The sequence below is a fragment of the Chelonia mydas genome, chromosome 1 (assembly GCF_015237465.2).
Source record: "Chelonia mydas isolate rCheMyd1 chromosome 1, rCheMyd1.pri.v2, whole genome shotgun sequence".
NCBI classification, from domain to species: domain Eukaryota; kingdom Metazoa; phylum Chordata; order Testudines; family Cheloniidae; genus Chelonia; species Chelonia mydas.
The window spans coordinates 342,103,561-342,121,955 of NC_057849.1; the positions used below are offsets into that span (position 1 = coordinate 342,103,561).

The 18,395-nt window shown below is 49.0% G+C and overlaps 1 protein-coding gene across 1 annotated transcript; it reads right to left on the reverse strand.

The window, feature by feature from the left end:
- Positions 1 to 3,920: 3,920 nt before the first annotated feature.
- Positions 3,921 to 18,029, reverse strand: LOC102942351 (carboxypeptidase A1-like). The gene is made up of 11 exons (XM_007072385.3): positions 17,965 to 18,029; positions 14,629 to 14,710; positions 13,210 to 13,344; positions 12,434 to 12,532; positions 10,720 to 10,821; positions 9,873 to 9,974; positions 8,733 to 8,843; positions 8,038 to 8,128; positions 5,801 to 6,000; positions 4,677 to 4,761; positions 3,921 to 4,114 (listed from the first exon to the last, which is right to left on the reverse strand). The coding sequence occupies exons 1-11, from the start codon at positions 18,027 to 18,029 to the stop codon at positions 3,927 to 3,929; spliced, it is 1,260 nt and encodes a 419-aa protein (XP_007072447.2). The 3' UTR covers positions 3,921 to 3,926.
- Positions 18,030 to 18,395: the final 366 nt, after the last annotated feature.

Consider the following 18,395-nt stretch of genomic DNA (forward strand, 5'->3'; position numbering starts at 1 on the left):
ATCCCCCCCCGCCGACGCACCGCCCCCCCCGCCCCTGGCTTTGCAACCCCAGCACTTGCTTGCAGCAGGCAGACAGCAGGAAACAGGGCTGCCCCCCATTCCTGCACCACGCCGGCTCGGAGGCACAGGGTGTTCAAACAATTGGGCGGGCAGAGGGGGCCGTGTGTGGAAGGGGTTAGTCAGAGTAGCGGATGGAGGTTCCCTGTTAAACTGGAGGAGGGGAAGAACCTGTGATCTGCCCCGACCATGAAGGGGTAAAGGGGGAGTCAACACGATCCCTCGGAGAAGAGGCGGCCTTACCATGTAATATTCTGGCTTTGTGTATGTCGTGTTGTTTTACTCTTTACTTGAGAGCTTCACAGTGGGGCTCAGAGACTTACTACTGCTACCAGCTAAAGGAGCGCTCCATTAGTCCCAGTAGCTGACTTACTAGGGACTCAATAAAGCCCAGCGGTGTGTCATTGGCCCCATACTGTTAGGGTTATAGGAGATCCGCTTTTCGCTCTTTGCTGTACAGTGACGAGGGTGAAGTCCAGGGTGGCCAGAGATCTGTCGCACACGTATGGGCCAGGCCTGGCCCTGCTCAGCTTAGTGACATGGATCTCGGGTGCTGAAGTTGCATTTTATTAGCAGCATGTGCCATGATGGTGCAAGCGCAGCTTCATATGGGATCCAGCCACTGTCACCGAGGCTGGCCCCAGGTGTCTTGTCCCCCAAACATTTTTGGCGTTGCCCAAAATCCCACCCCAGTTTGGTGCTCCCCATCCCCCACACCCCGGAAAGTGATTTGGCACCCCCAGAAACTGATGGCGCAACTGCCCTGATTGCCCTCCCCTGAGGCCGGCCCTGACTTTCAATCCATGGCCACATACAGACAGGCCCTATGGGCAGCAGCTAAATTGCCTCTGCGTGGCATTCAGTAACAGAAATCGCAGCCTTCAGCTTCAAACCTTGGCAGCTCCTTGAAAAGCCCTGGTCAGCTCTGATACTGTGTTTCTCCCAGTAGAGGGCAGCAGCTCACAGACACAAACACACATCCAGTACACACCCAGCCCATTGCAAGTTGCATGTGTACACACACACACACACACACACACACTCCCGTTGCAACTTGCATGTCCACACACACACACACACGTCCCGTTGCAACTTGCATGTCCACACACACACGCACACGCACAGAGGCTGGGGGGGCCCTGTAGGGAAGTGTGTGGTCTGGGTCTGGCTCTTCAGTCAGCCTACAGAAGAGCCAGACTGGAGCAAAGTGGGTTGAGTTGTGACTCTCAGCCTTGGGAAGCAGCCTGCTTTGTCTCTCTCTCTGCATTTGGTTGTTGTGTGTTAGAGGGCTAGCTTCTTAGAAATAGTGTCACATTGCAACCTTTTGGGGAAAGTATGTATGTTTTGTTTCTAGCTTTCTATGTGGGTGCTGCAATCGTAACACAGGGGTTTTTTGCACTTTCCCTTGAAGCATCTGGTACTGGTCACTGTTTGAGACAGGGTTCTGGGCTAAATGGCCCTTGGGTCTGATCAAGTCTGGCAGGTCCTGAGTTCTGTGGCTGTGATCAATGGCTTGATGTCTAGTTGGCAGCCAGTATCAAGCAGAGTGCCTCAGGGGTCGGTCCTGGGGCCGGTTTTGTTCAACATCTTTATTAATGATCTGGATGATGGGATGGATTGCACCCTCAGCAAGTTCGCACATGACACCAAGCTGTGGGGGAGAGGTAGATACACTGGAAGGTAGGGATAGGGTCCAGAGTGACCTAGACGGATTGGGCCAAAAGAAATCTGATGAGGTTCAACAAGGACAAGTGCAGAGTCCTGCACTTAGGACGGAAGAATCCCATGCACCGCTACAGGCTGGGGACCAACTGGCTAAGCGGCAGTTCTGCAGAAAAGGACCTGGGGATTACCGTTGACGAGAAGCTGGATATGAGTCAACAGCGTGCCCTTGTTGCCAAGAAGGCTAACAGCATATTGGGCTGCATTAGTAGGAGCATTGCCAGCAGATCAAGGGAAGTGATTATTCCCCTCTATTCAGCACTGGTGAGCCACATCTGGAGTATTGCGTCCAGTTTGGGGCTCCCCACTACAGAAAGGCTGTGGACAAATTGGAGAGAGTCCAGCGGAGGGCAACAAAAAAGATTAGGGGGCTGGGGCACATGACTTACAAGGAGAGGCTGAGGGAACTGGGATTGTTTAGCCTGCAGAAGAGACGAGTGAGGGGGGATTTGATTGCGGCCTTCAACTACCTGAAGGGGGCGTTCCAAAGAGGATGGAGCTCGGCTGTTCTCAGTGGTGGCAGGTGACAGAACAAGGAGCAATGGTCTCAAGTTGCAGTGGGGGTGGTCTAGGTTAGATCTTAGGAAACACTATTTCACTAGGAGGGTGGTGAAACACTGGAATGGGTTCCCTAGGGAGGTGGTAGAATTTCCATCCTTACAGGTTTTTAAGGCCCGGCTTGACAAAGCCCTGGCTGGGATGATTTAGTTGGGGTTGGTCCTGCTTTGAGCGGGAGGTTGGACCAGATGACCTCCTGAGGTCTCTTCCAACCCTAATCTTCTATGATTCTATGATTCTTCTGATGACGGTCAGCTCCAGAAGGCCTTACTAGATTCAGTTAACAAAGACTTCCTGGTGCTTATTCAGTGATCACCCTGAGATCAGGGAAACACAACAGAATCTTTTGTGTCCAGACATATCCTATAGCAGAGCCCAAGTGGAAGGTGGGTGCCCAGTATCAGATGTATTTTGGAGTGGTTCGTCTCCTCCCCTGTGAGAGGCCCACATTAGGGGAACCCCTGAGCTCTAGCCACCTACCTCCTGCATGCTTACCAGAGTTCCGGCAGGGTTGCTTCCATGGCATTACTCCATATTTACATCAGTGTAAATGAAATTATATGGGCCAGTACTGAGTTATATAATAAGGATTCTTTATCGAGGCTGGTGGAGGCTTTATCGAGGCCCACAGACAGACCTTAGGGCTCCCTTTGGCTCTCTAGCTCCCAGATTTAATAGCAGCCTGTGCTTCCTACTGTCACCACATGAGGTCTCCCTAAGTCCTGACCTGGTCTCAGCCATTATGGAAGTAGGGTTGCCAACTGTCCAGTCACACAAACCCAAACACTCTTGCCCCACTCCCTGCTGCCCCATCCCTTCCCTGAGGCCCTGCCCCTTCTCCAAGGCCCCACCCTATGCATCCCCCCTCCCTCCGTCGCTCGCTGTCCCCCACCCTCACTCACTTTCACCGGGCTGGGCCAGGGGTTTGGGGTACAGGCTCTGGGCTGGGGCTGAGGGGTTCGGAGTGTGGCAGGAAGCTCTGGGCTCTGGGCTGGGGTTGGGGTGCAGGAGGGGGTTCAGGGTGCAGGCTCCGGCCAGGAGGTGCTTACCTCAGGCGGCTCCTGGTTGGCGGTGCAGCGGGGCTGAGGCAGGCTCTCTGCCTGTCCTGGCCCCACACTGCTCCCGGAAGCGGCTGCCATGTCCGACCCCTTGGGAAGGGCGGGGGCTCCGCGTGCTGGCCACGCCTGCAAGCGCCACGCCCACAGCTCCCTTTAGCCACATTTCCCAGCCAATGGGAGCTGCGGAGTCGGTGCTTGGGGTGCAGGCAGTGCGTGGAGACCCCTCTCCCCCCCGGCAGGGGCCGCAGGGACATGCCAGCTGCTTCTGAGAGCGGCGCAGGGCCAAGGCAGGCAAGGAGCCTGTCTTAGCCCCGCTTCACCGCCAGAATTTTAGTGCCTAAAATCTCCTGGTTTGGCTTCAGTAGCCTTTGGGAGATAGAGCCTGATTCTGGGAGACTCCCAGCTTCCCCATTGAAAAAAAAGTGTGTAAATATCTAGTGCAAGGCCGAATCCTTTATTTATTGTGACACTGACCCCCATCCATTGGCTTAACCACCAGCTCCCGGCCGCTGCTGTTCATGATGTGTTAGATTAATAGGGATTGTCCCGGACGTGCTCCATGATCTTCATTAGAGCCAGCCATGTTTCTTCAGCGGTGGGGATGATCTGGCTGGCTGGCAGGAGGAAGCCGTAGCGGCCGGTGTCTCGCAGCTCAAAGGTGTAGGAGTACTTGATCCCGTTGTCGTAGCTCCAGTCGACAGTGATGCCATCAGCACGGTCTGGAAAAAACAGAACCCAGGACATAGCGTTGGAACCAAGATTGCCATGTGAACAAAGCGGGAAAATTCAGGCTCTGCTTACACAAGGTGTAAAGGGATTGCAAGAAATCATTGCTCTGAGCCTGCAGTGCTGTGTGCAATGCTTTGCATTCATCTGCTCACAACCGACATCACAGGCCTGGCACAAGTATCTACGGGACTTGCGGGTTGCAGGTCTTGGTCTTTGTCTCAGGTCCCCCTGAATATGTGCAATCTACAAATATTCAGTCCCAGTGTGAACAGAAAGCCACATGCCTTGGAACTGCCCTGGTTCATCCCCGCACAACGGGGCTTTGCAATTGGAAGTCACCCAGATGCACATGGTCCCAGCACGAATTCTGAGCCCTGGTGCTTCACGGGTACAACCATAGTGAAGGCATGTGTGGTGGGCAGACAGTTCACAATAGTGCCGTCTGAGATAATATTGCTGGGAACCGTGCGTCATTAGTTATTTGGAGAGGGAAAGTGAAGAAGAACATGGGTCTTCTTCAGCCCATCCCTGCCTGAAAGACAAACCACTTACAGATGGTGTCGATCGTGCTCCCATAGGTGTATTTAGTCCCATGTAATTCAGCTAAGGCAGCCACTGCCTCTCTGGCTAGATCATTCTGCAAACAAGAGAGTAAGAGGTGAATGGCTGAGAAGTTCTTGAATTCTTCCCTCCCTTCATGGAATAGCAGCATTCACACACATTTAGTGAATGGGAATAGTCTATTTAAATCCTGGGATGGGGGGGCGGAGCTCATCAAAGCAATGAAAGGCCCCACTCCCCAGATGCTGACGGGGCCACAGAACCCAAAATTGAACAGAATATGGGGACAAAACATGAACACACAGGGATGAACAAGCAGAGAACCCTGGATGATGCCCACTGCTCCCAGAAGCAGTCCAAGGAGTCAGTGGATTCCCCCCAGAGGAAATCCAGCCCTGAAGACCGAAGTTCTCTATCTGTCCTTAGAAGAGGTGCATCATAGACAGCTTCTCCTACCCTGCCCTGTCCAAGTGGCTCAGACCCAGCTCCACAAAGGTATTTAGGCTCCTAATTTCCATTAAATTAGGAGCCTAAAAACGTTTGTGGATCTGGGCCTGAGCGCTGAGCTGGAGGCGGGAGGGCACCCCTCTGGCAGAGAGGTAAACTCAGCCTCCAGGCCCGTTTGTTCTGTTGCCAGGCTGATGAGAGTGCAACCAGGCTGGTGCTTTTGACGACAGGGATTCCTGTCCATTAGGAAGAGGCTGAAAGCGCCAACCCGTTTCAGAATCAGTTCCCAGATGGCCATGAGTTTCACTCACCCCCAGGGTCCAGCTTTGAAGCTAGGCTTGATGGGTATGTCTGCACTGCAGCTGGGAGGTGCAATTCCCAGCTTGGGTAGATGTACGAGTGCTAGCTCTGCTGGGACCTCGCACCCTAAAAATAGCACCCCTGAGTAGATACCTAGGATCTCAGACAGGGCTGCGCTTGGGCGGTCACCACCCGGGCCACTGTGGCCACACCGTTATTTTAACATGCTAGCTTAATCAAAGTTCACACCTACACCTCCCGACTGCAGTGTAGCTGTACCTTGTATCCACCTAATCCCCAGAACCACCAGTCCCTAGCACACAGCTGGTTTAGCCCTCTCACTATTTGCTCATGAGAGCTGTTCTCACCAGTTCCTGATGGTCAGGAGCAGGCTCTGTCTTGTAGCCATAGGGGAACAACAGCATCTGGGAATAGCTGTGGATGGAGATCAAGGCTTTCACGTTGCCATGGCTCAGGACAAAGTCCACAATGGATTTCACTTCACTCTCAGAGTGAGGGTAAGGTCCGTGGTACGTTTCTACACAGGGATTGCTACTGGAACCAGGGCCTGTGACGAAATACACGTGGTGGCAAATGAAAAGACAGCAGATTTGTGAAAAGCGTGCATTTGCATGGGTGAGTAAAACATTCGTTTTTCTAAGGGGAAAAAAGCCCAAAGTAACTGAAGATTATTTCCTCAGTAATAAATGGGACAAGTCTCAGGTTTCTAATTGATATTTGCAAACACTCCGGAATCTGAGTCACTTCATCAGACAATGTTCCAGCATTTTAACAAGACTGTGCAGTGATGATTCACCTCTAATGTAACTCCACTAAACTCCCTTCATTAAACAGCAATTAATAAGATTATGTGAGTCCTGCAAAATAAAGCAATATTGCATTAGTCACCAGCAGTGGTAGTCTTGTGTGTTATTGTAGTACTAAGGTAGTGATCTAGGTCAGTGGTTCTCAAAGCCGGTCCGCCGCTTGTTCAGGGAAAGCCCCTGGCCCGCCGGGCCGGTTTGTTTGCCTGCCGCGTCCGCAGGTTCAGCCGATTGCGGCTCCCACTGGCCGCAGTTCGCTGCTCCAGGCCAATGGAGGCTGCAGGAAGGGCGGCCAGCACGTCCCTTGGCCCGCGCCGCTTCCCGCAGCCCCCATTGGCCAGCAGCAGTGAACCGCGGCCAGTGGCAGCCGCGATCGGCCGAACCTGCGGACGCGGCAGGTAAACAAACTGGTCCGGCGGGCCAGGGGCTTTCCCTGAACAAGTGGTGGACCGGCTTTGAGAACCACTGGTCTAGGTAAATCATATGTAGCATATACTAGTACGTGGTTTTAAGAACAAATTGAGCAGAGAATCCATATTCTAGGGTTGCCAGATGTCTGGGTTTCTACCACAAAGTTCGGTTGAAAGGGGACCTGTGCAGTGTCTGGTCAGTACTGCTGACTGGACACCAAAAATCCGGTTACCGCAGTAACCTGCCTCCACCGCCAGGAGGGCAGGAAGAGTACCTGCAGCTGGAGGAGCTCAGCTGACGGAGAGAAGCTTAATCTGAGGAACTGGCTCCCAGCTCCAGCGGAGAGATAGGTACCGGTGCTGCCAGGGGGAGAGATCCTGACAGCGCGCAGTGTTTGAGGAGCAGGCCTGGCAGCCGGGCTCGCTGCCCACGATGGCGCGGTGGGGCTTCTCAGCCTCCCAGAGCCCCAGCTCTTTCCGGTCCCTTGCTCTGGGGACTGACACCCCCCTCCACTCCTCTGTACCCCAATTAGGTGGGCAGGCTCCTTGTCAGCTCCTCCCAGCCAGGTCTGCAGGTGGCAGGTGAGTCCCGGAGAAGTGGGGAGCAAGAAAGTGACGGGGGAGTGACCGGAGGGGCCTGCAGTGTCCAGTTTTGAAAAATTGGAAAGTTGGCAACACTAATGATCAGAGGTGCCATCTTTCTGAGTTGCTGGGGGGTGCTCGACCCCTGCTCTGCCACAGGCCCCACCCCCACTTCACACCTTCCCCCAAACCCCCACCCCCACCCTGCCTCTTCCCGCCCCATTCCTCCCCCGAGTACGCCCCACCCTCACTCCTCCCCCTTCCCCCCAGCGCCTCCTGCACACTGCTGAACAGCTGATCCCCAGCGGGTGGGAGGCACTGGGAGGGAAGGGGAGGAGCTGATTGGCGGGGCCTGCTGGTGGGTGGGAGGCGCTGGAAGAGGAGGCAGAGGAGCTGATCGGGGGGGCTGCCGGTGGGAGCTGAGCACCCAGTATTATTTTTCCAGGGGTGCTCCAGCCCCGCAGCACCCACAGAGTTGGTGCCTATGTAATAATGACTTCCTGTCAGACAGACAGCTGAGCAGATGATTCCCTTTCCTGGACACAGCAGAACTTGCTACTCCAGTGTAACAGAGAATAATAAATACATATTGCATGTCTTTAATAGAAGGAGCCTTGTGAGCTCTACTGATAATCCCAAAGCACGTCCTGTACCGAGTGCAGGGGACTGGTCTGCAGGACCTCTCGAGGTCCCTTCCAGTCCTATGATTCTCTGACTCTCTGTGTTCACAGTAAAAAGACAGACATTAGGAATGAATAACTATCTGACATGTCCATGGCCATTCTGTACCTCCGAAGCCAGCATCCCAGTTCCTGTTGGGGTCCACGCCACGGCAGGAAGATCCTGCATTGATGGACCGGGTCTTCCGCCACATGCGGTTCTAAGAGCAAGCACAAGGGGGAACCGTGTGGTTTGATTAACGGAAAGATGCCAACGGCTGGGTCTCAAGTCATTTGCATCGTTGCTCGGTTATTACACCACGGAGGCAGAAGGGTGTAAAGTTTCCCAGTTGAACCAATGTGATGCGGTTTGGACTGTAAAGTCGTTACCGCACTTGGGGACTCTAGCCAGTATGCCTCAGAGAGGCTGCAGCCAGGGCTCTTTCTGGAGCAGCCCCAAATATTTTGGACCTGACATCCCAAATGAACCTGGGATCACCCCTTGTTTAAAGCAGGGGTGGGCAAAACGTAGCCCACAGGCCTAAGTCGGCTTAGTTGCTCTTCTGCACAGCTTTCACCTCAACAGGCAGAAACCAAAGAGAACGCTTGATGCGGTGGGAAGGAGATACACAGGGCTTGCAGATGGGTTGTTGGCTCAGCGCAGTGCCACAAAGATGCCCACCCCGCCCAAAAAAACCATGATGCCCCAAGAAGGGCCTGAGATGGCTGGTCCCTGAAGGCAGCCCTGTGTGTACTCATCATGCAGCCAAGCAGTGAGAACTCCTCTTCTCTCCGCTCTTTCCTCCTTCCCCCAGAGGCACTTACTGTGCTGTGTGTATAGGCAAACCCATCAGGATTAGTGACTATCTCAAAGAAGATGTCTACGGTGTCCAGGATGGCAGTCAGCGAGGCATCCTTGCCATATTCAGTGGCTATCTACATGGAGAGAAGGTCTGAATTACCCTAAATTCTCATTTTTCACAGGGTGAGGTCCTAACAACTAACTGGAGCTGATCTATTAAGGGTAACAGTGCAAAACAGAGTGATTATATGAGATTAGGCATAACATTAGGAGAATGGCAGAACCGTTGTCTGGAACTGTTGTCTGGAAGCTGAAGCCAGACATAAGAACATAAGAATGGCCCTACTGAGTCAGACCAAAGGTCCACCTAACCCAATACCCTGTCTTCTGACAGTGGACAGTGCCAGGTGCCCCAGAGGGAATGAACAGAACAGGTAATCGCCAAGTGATCCATCCCCTGTCGCTCATTCCCAGCTTCTGACAAATTCACATTAGAAATTAGTCCCACATTTTTAACAGTGATGGGGACTAACCATTGGCACAAGCTACCAACGGAAGTGGTGGATTCTCCATCTCTTGATATCTTCAGATCAAGACTGGTTGCCTTTGTGGAAGAGATGATTTATCTAAACGCAAGTTATGCTTTAGTCCAGCACAAGCTTTTGGACTCAATACAGGGGCACCTTGGTGCAATTTAACAGCCTGTGATATACAGGAGGCCAGATGAGCTGATCTAATGGTCTCTTCTGGCATTAGTCTCTATTAATCTATGAATCAGCTGGTGGGTCTCAGTCCACTTTCTAGTGGACAAAGGTCCACATCGCCAAATCACCAGCAGGTGCTAATTTACCCATTTGTCTGCCATCTCTGCAAAGAGATCAAGTGGGATATGGAGAGTGAACGAGATTGCAGGTCAGTTATGTCCTCTCACCCCTAGAGATTGGTCCCATCCAGCTCTGTAATTGTGAAAAGTTTATTAATCTGCCCTGTTCTCAGTGACCCTCAGACTGAACCTGCCATATCTCAGCTCATTGGGCATTAAATATATTTAGTATTACTAAATCCCACCGGGTATAAATAATCCTGCCGCAGTGCCAGAGGGCTGTTCTACACCACCTCTTGAGGTCCCTTTCAGCCCTACATGTCTATGGTTATATGATTACCTTGTTGGCAGTCCACACTCCGGTCGCCTGGGTGATCCACTCTCGAGAGTGAATGCCAGTATCAATCCAGATTGCAGGACGGTTAACTCCTCCTGTGCTGAACTGCAGGAGAAGTCAGCAAACAGAACATGCCTATATTAACCGCAGTCCAGGCATTGGCTAGTGCGTGCACTTATGCACGTGTTACTGACAGAGTCAGGTGTTTGCTCTGATAGTGTAAATGCCTATAATTTAATATCTGGCTGGCGAGATTTTATGGAACCAGCTATCAGAGAATCCCTCCCTCTCTGGATTGCTGGTGCAGTTTCTTCTGAGCTCGACTGAATTAATTTCTCAGTAAAAGTCAGCTGTAATTTTAGTAACTCTTCCCTAGTCTCTTGATCATTATAAAACCCAGAGATTCTTTTATCAATTCAGGGTCTTAATCACATCTGACACATATCTGACATATCCGCCAAAGTGATTTTAAGAAAAAGGGCTTCAGCAGCCCGTTGTGTCTCTCCATTGCTCCTCATTACATACCATCCATTGCTGCTCCCCCTCCCCCTAGTAAATCTTTAGCCTGTGGACAGACTGCTCCAGAATCTATGTAACGTTAACTCTCTGCCTTTGCTAGAAATTCTTAAATTGTGCTAGTGAGATATCTGAGTGAGGGAAAGGATGGATGTACCATCCACTGTGTGGTATGAATACATTTCCCTGCAGCTGTTGGTGCCAATGCCGCAGAGCACTAAAGTTCATGCTTAACTTGAAGCATGTGTGTAGGTTCTGTTGATTCCCATGGGATTACTCGTTCTGAGGCGCTTTGTTGTCATACTGAATGATTAACATTACGTGCACTACCTACCTTTAGCACATAAAGAGGTCGCTTTTCGTAGCTCTGCCCGATCTGAATTTTGCTAACCAGGTCTGGATTTTCAGCCACAAGATTGTCCATCCAGCTGTAGATCTAAAAGGAAGAGTTGTCAGTGTATGCATGTTAAACTGGCCTTGTGGGTTTCTGTGACAGAATACACCCCTGAATTCACACCTTACACACCCTTGTAATCATCTTTGTATATGGTATGCCTTGTAAGATATAGTTGGAAAACTCGTAATTTGCTGGCCAGTATCGTCCTGATAAAATATGCGTGGCAACATTGTGTGTGAAGTTATAAGATTTTCCTGTATGATGTTCAAAACTCACAGAGCATCAAACTGGTCAAACAGGCCTATCTTGACCAAAGGAGTGTATGTTTGCCTTAATTTGCATGTAACATTAAACAGAATCATCACTTAGGAAGGAAAAACAAAGGAAGCTCAAACAAGTGGGAAAAAAACAGCAGGGAACATCCTTTCACACAGACTTATTGTCTCCTAGGGCCAGCTGAAAATGTTTTTCAAGTGGGGGACTGAAACTATAAAAGGAGAGACAAACACCCTAACACACACCCCCTCTCTGCCCATCACATTCTCTGCCCTTGAGAAGACAAAAGGAAACAGCCTTTGGACTTTCGGGTGGGTGCCCTGACCTGATGAGTTTGGACACTAACCTTGCTGGAAGCATGTGGTGAGAATTTTTGCTTGAATCTAATATAATTTGTTAAATTAGGCACTAGCTAGCATTTTATCTTTATTTTTCTTGTAACCATTTCTGCCTGTTACACCTCATTACTTGTACTCACTTAAAATCTATCTCTTTGTAGTTAATAAACCTGTTTTACTGTTTTATCTAATGCAATGTGTTTAAGATGAAGTGTCTGGGTAACTCCATTTAAGACAATACACTGGCATACTATGCCTTTAAAGGAATAATGGGCTTAAAATATTTCTACTGCCAGGAGTGGGCTGGGACACACAGGACATACATTTATGGGCAAAAATCTGGGACTGGGGGTATGTTGGGGTCATCCTGCAGTATAACCCAGGCTGGTGAGGGCCAGAGTATGGCTGGCAGGCTGCAGTTACACATAGACACTCAGGGGTTGACTTGCATGTTGGAAGGCTGTTTGTGAGCAGCCCAGGTGAGAGCTACTTCAGCAAGGCATTGTAAGGCTGCAGGGCAGGGGTGACACAGCCCCACACTGCATTGAATTGTACCCCAGTATGTCACAGTTTTCATTCTTTGTTCTCAGGTAACACGGGGTTCTCAGCCCCTGTGTGGTGAGCAGCAGGTGCCTACAGACATTGAGCCCCTGGTATTTTACACATCAAGGGTCTTCCACTAGACTGGATTTGCTTTGTCTCTTATTCCTGGATGCCAGAAGCCCCCCTACACCATTGTATTAATTCCCCTGGGTCCTCCCACACAACAACAATGGGAGCCAGTTTGAAGGATTCCAGGAGGCCTCTGTGGACCACTGTATGACAATTGTTTTGCTTCCAGTCTGGGGAGAAGGGACCTAGAAGAAGAGGATCTCTTCAGGGTAACCCTCTCTGAGAGGATCTCCCAACAACATTCTCCACTAAATGCCTACAGCACGATTCCGTATTTAGAGCCACAGAACCGGCCACAATATGGCCTTACCATCCGAGCACATTCCCCAAAGGAAACGAAGAGAACACACTGCAAAGGAAAGTACCTCTTCAATGGTGTGGTAGGAAGAGAAGCTGAAGTTGTTGCTGCTTCTCTCGAACTTCCTGGACACCATCATGGCCTCTTTTTCCTCATCCAGTAATTCCTTTGGAAAAAAAGAACACACAACCATATACAGGGAAGAGGGGAGCATTTGTATATTTTTCCACATGGAACGTATTATAGCCACACATATACAAACACCAGAGGGAACTGAACCTGAGCCTTTTAGTATTAGAGGCACAAGCCCCTAGCAGTTAAGCTCAGGGATCACCTCCTTCAGGCCTATCTAGTAAGCTGTTATAGTCAGTGAGGTCAACCACTAGTGGGCGCTATCACATTCACTAAACTAGTACATGTATATACAAAGAACATCTTTAAACATTCAGTTTAAAACTCAGTGTTCAATTGCCCTTCAGATCAAATCTCCACTCTACAAAAAGGCGTTAAAGAATTTAATGCTCATGAAAAGTGCTGGAGAATGAAGGCCTTCACATATCAACAGAGCAAGAACAGCAAGGGCAGCAGCTTCCCTCCCAATATCCTGGGGATGTACTCTAGACCCTGGAACTGGAGGGGCTAGTTTCAGGGATGAGATGATAGTTCCATCTCATTCACTCCCTTGTCCTCTTTGCTGACCTCCCCCAAAAACTCATCATCCAACTCATCATTTTTCTTATTCTGTCTGTCTTTCCTCACCTAACTCACACCCAGTTCAGACCACATCCAGGGTGGTGATGTTCCTTTCTTGCACATGGCCATATACGCTGCAGGAGTCCTTACCTGCACATCATCTATTGTGATTGTATACGGAATAGTGTTAGACTCCAGCAAGACTTTGACTGCTTGGAGGCTATGGAAGGGGACTCTCACATCCACTGGGAGACCAGGCTGGATGGGTCTAAGCCAATAGTCAATCTGATTTAGAAAAGAGAAGTAAAGTTAGCGTCATCCAAGGCTCTGTATTGCTCTACCTAAAGCTCTCCAGACACTGCAGAACAAGTGAATTTGGTTAACACAGTCAGTGATGTTAGTTAATAATATTATAATAATATCTTGTATTTATACAGTGCCTTTTATCCTTAAGGATCCCAAAGTGGTGTGTGTGTGTGTGTGTGTGTACCACTTTGGGATCCTTAAGGATAAAAGGCACTATATAAATATATATACACACACACACACACAAGAATGACTTCAGCTGCCACTGAAATGCAGCCACCTCTAAGGTGGAACATGGCATCTGTTTAACAGAACACAGCAACACTACTAGAGCTGGGTGAATTATTCATTGCAAATAATTTATTCATTTACTTTAGCCCTTTTTTTCCAATTGCAAATTGCTCATGAACAGATCAAGATTTTTACAAATTTGTTCCTCATTCACTATTATTCGATCGATGTTTTATATAAGCATATCTCGGCCTATGAGTCACTTCTAAGTCATTTGCTGTGAAGGTTGCTTTGAACAGTCACTATTTGTGACTTGAGTTGTTTTAAATGGAATTACAGGCCGCTCGGTGTTTCTGTTCCCCGATTGGATTAATTTAACTCTTCAAATCAGGTTTTCAGTGCAAATGCTCATAGTTCCAAATTTAAAATCTGCTTTGTAGGAATATTCTGCAATATTTGCTCACACATAGCTGCTCCAGCCCGTAAACTTGTCTGCTAGAATAGTCTCAGGAAGCCAACATGAAAAAGGGTCAACACAGAAGAAGCAAATTGATTCTGAAATTCAAAATCATTTGGGCAGCATTAGTCCAGCTCTAAACACTGCGCAACTGAGATTTTAAAGTGCTGAAGAATAAATAATACCTCAGTTAGGAGGGGGAATTCGAGACTGCGGAATTGAATTCCCTGGTAAAACGCTGGTATGTGTTCCCCAGCTCTTGAGAAAAGTGACAACAGGTGTTTAGTAACCACAAGTGGCCAGGATCTCCTCTTTAAATCTGTTAAGACAGCACTTGCTACATCATGTTGCCCTTAAGTGCATGCTCAGGCATTGGATCGGGACATTGATAGAGGGGGCAAGGCTGCTGTCGACAGAATCACCAACTTCCTGCAGTGCTCTGGCTTTTCTAGGGATGCCTCTTATTCAAGTATGAGCAAGTTCTGACCCTCCTGCCACCTGACAGTAGAGGAGATCACAGCCCAAGGCCGTGTGGCTGTAGCTCAGTTCCAGAGAGTGTCTACCTCAGTTCTCACCTGAAGGTCTTCCAGCTCTTCTAGTTCCCTGAGTAATGCAATCTGCTCTTCATTGCTGGCCCTGATGCGGAGAACCTGATCTCTGGTGAAGACAAAGCAACGAGAACAGACAGAAGGTATTTGCGAATGATAACAACAAGCCAGCAACAGATCAGATGGGCTAACAGCCAGGATATCAGAGTGGTGTGCTGAAGTTTACAATGGAATTTGATGTGAGGAGGTCTGGAGGTTTAGGAGTTAAGGCATGTACAGAAGTTTTAAAATGTTACAAGCAGATTAGAGGTCTGGCATGGGGACCAAGAGGGCTGTGATGGGAGAGAGAACAGTTGCTGGGGACACCTGCTGTATTAATTTAGATGGAATAAATGTACCAAAGGTGTTAAGATAACCTTGTCACTGTCCAACATTAACAATGTTAAACAAAGTTTGGAGTTTGGTATACAGAGACCTCAGTCTGCTTATTACTGGGTAGGCCCACTGACAGCAATTCTGGGCCCCAGGGCCAGGGCCGTTCCTGGAGGCGCTGGGCCTGGGCAGAAGTGACGAATCCATCACTTCTGGGACCGACCGTGCTGGCCAATCGCGCTGGCCCAGAGGGCCCCACAAAGTGCAGGGCCCAGAGCAGTCCCATGCACCTAGGAGCCTTGTGGCCTGCCTGGGCCCTTTTAAATTGGCCGGGCCCCTGGGCAATTGCCCCCTTTCTCCCCCTCCCCCCGTCTGTGGGCCTGTTACTGGGCAATAGGGGTGAAAGTAACTTAAAGGGTGTAGGGTGGCCGGGCTCCTGGACAAGGGGGGGGGCACGGCTCTGGGCCCACGGAAGAGGCGTGGCCTCTGTCAGAAGGGGTGGGGCTGGGGGCAGACCCCCTCAGCCAGTCCTTCAGCATTGCCCGGCCCGTGCCATCCGGGGCTCCGGCCTCTACCGTGGCAGCGGCTGGAGCCTTAGGCCCTTTAAATCGCTGCCAGAGCCACAGGCCCTTTAAATCACCAGGCCCCGGGGCAGCTGCCCCTTTTGCACCCCCGTCAGAGGCCCTGTTGGTTTAAGATCAGCTGTGTACCGGCCCGTACCAGTGGCCACTTTCTTACTGGTACGCCATACCAGCCTGTATCAGCTTACTTTCACCTCTGCAGTGGGCAAACACATAATTAAAAATCCTTTTCACTGTAATAAAGATACAGAATAAATATAATAAAGATACAGAAAAGATAAAGATACAGAAAAGAAGGAAAAAGAGTTAAAGCCTTCGACATGTAAAGTATTAAGTAAGGCTTTCATTTTAACAACATCCCTTGTTCCCTTTCCAGTTAGCTGGAGAGCGTTTTTAGAAAGAAAAGTCCCCTTGTTTGACCGTCTCTTAGATGGTATCAGAGATGGTGATAACTGTCCTTTTGGGGAAAGAAGAAGTTAGTGGAGATGGGCTGCAGTTGAGATATTGTTGCTCTTGTTAAAGTCCAGTCCCGTTTCATCCCAGGTGGTGTTTGGAATTCAACTAGCAGAGGTGGTGATGTCATCTGGGTTCTCTCTCTGGCCCCGGCCGGTCAGGACATCCCTCAGGATTAGGATGACGAAGGCCCAGGGTCCCAGAGGTGGCAGCCATGATGGTGAAGCTCGCTCCAACAGCCAATTCTTCTCTCTAAGTCTTTCTTTAAGGCCCCACATAGGGTGTGGTGTGCAGAATAACCCACCCCTTCATTTTGTCCACCAATGAGGCCTAGTTTCCAACACAACAATTTTGGTCCGTTGGAATCTGGTTCTACACTTTTCTTGTTTACCAAGCAAGATCTTCACACAGTCCTTGAGTTATATCAGGAGTCCTGTTGGTTTGGACTAATTCAGTCTGTCTCCCTTCTATACCTTTTCCCATCAACATTCTTTGTTACCGGTTATTGTGACATCTTATGAACTTACATTCAGTTTTTACAGTCGAACTCACAATTTGGCTAAATTTCTAAGAAAAGTGATCACAACATACCGTCATGGCCCAGGACTGATACAGTTCAAATGGACATTGAAATCCTTGCTTTTGTCATGAGACCTTCCCAGAAAGCTAGAAAGTATCTATCAGGAGGCTGACATCTACTAGGACTTGGACAACAAGGTTAATCACAAATCAGCCATCGTAACTTTGCTTGCCTAGACTATTTTGGAAGTTATTTCAGACTGTCTTTAAAGGGCATGTAGAAAAAAACAGGCTGATTCAAAACAGCCAATGAGATCTCATGACAGATAGATGTCATGATAAATTAAATCATGTCTTCCTAATAATCTCCCAGGGGAAAGTGGTGGAAACCTCATTGTTCCAGATATTTAAAACTGGACTTTGTGAAACACTGGAGATTACACTGAAGGGAATAATTATGCTTCCGCCAGGAGATGGACTAGATTATCTAAGGGTGTTTTCCATACGTCTTTTTCATTTCTAATTTCTATTATCCTAAAAGAAGATATTAGTTCCAAATTGTTCTTAGAGGATCTCAGTTCCAAATTAAATCTGAATGACATGGCCAGGAAAAAGGTATTTTAGAAAACACTTTGCCCACTCCAGCATTGCATGTGCAAAACACATAAGAAGAGCCTTTGAGTATATAAACTTTTATTTACCTGAAAAAGCAAACCTAGGTATTGCCATCAGAAGAACCATTAGAAGGGTCCTTCAGGCTTCAGAGGCCATGTGGACAGATCTTTGTTTCTTCAGTTTCCCAGAAGTCTCTATTCAGTCCTTACTCAGAGAATGCTCCCACTGAAGTCCTGAGGTAGGTCTGCCATATTTAGCCCAGAAAAATTAGAGGTGGAAAAAACCTAATGGGTCATCTAATCTATTGCCTATTCCATCTGTAGCAAGTACAAAATTGTTCCCTACATTCAGAGTCAGAAACATTGTTTGATAATCCTCCACCCAAAGCCTTTTTCTAGCTCAAAACCATCAGAGGGAGGTGTGGGGGAAGCTCATGTCATTGTCCTTTTTTAGTGCTGGGGAAAGCTGACCAATATATATCCTTGGAGATTTCAATTGTCTGTTTACCTCAAGGAAAAATACAGCACAGGCCAGGGGAGTGCAAACATCCATACATCGTTCTGCCAGTGTGCTTCAGACAGGATCTGGAGGTTCCACTTCTATGGGGAGAGGATAGTGGGTTCTCCATGGTGCCTTCAGATCTTGGCTTTTTTGATAAGACCGACAGGGCAGTGTGGACACCTGCCCACTAGGAAATGGAGTGAGACCACAAAGACCACCAAGTAGTGATCAGGAAATAAACACTTCCTACACAGGCTGGTTCAGGCATATGGGTAAATGCTTCCAAGCTCATAACCAGTCCCCTGAGTCCCTCTGTACTCACCCCACAAAGAGCTTTTGGCTGAAGGCAGCAGCCAAAAGAACACCAAAAACCAGAAGCCCCTTCATGATCAGCAATGAGAGATTGTCACTCAGCCCCACTTCCTATATATTGTGGTTTTCCAGCTATACTTTCTCAAGGACACTTCCTTTCCGGGGCTGTTATTCACGTCCATTCTGAGCACAGAGGCAGAGATAATGCTGCAAATAAATTAATCAAAACCATTTCCCAGGGACGGATATGTTTGTTTGTTTGTTTGTTTGGAGAAGAAAATAAAGCGTGTGATTTGCACACCTGAGCCAACAAACATTTTCCTTAGACTTTGTGACAAGCTCTCCTAAAACGAGCTTTGCATGATGTAACTGTTGCATGTTCTCTAACCAATAATCACCAGGGGTATTTGCAATGATATTTTTGAGATAGCACCTCAGGGA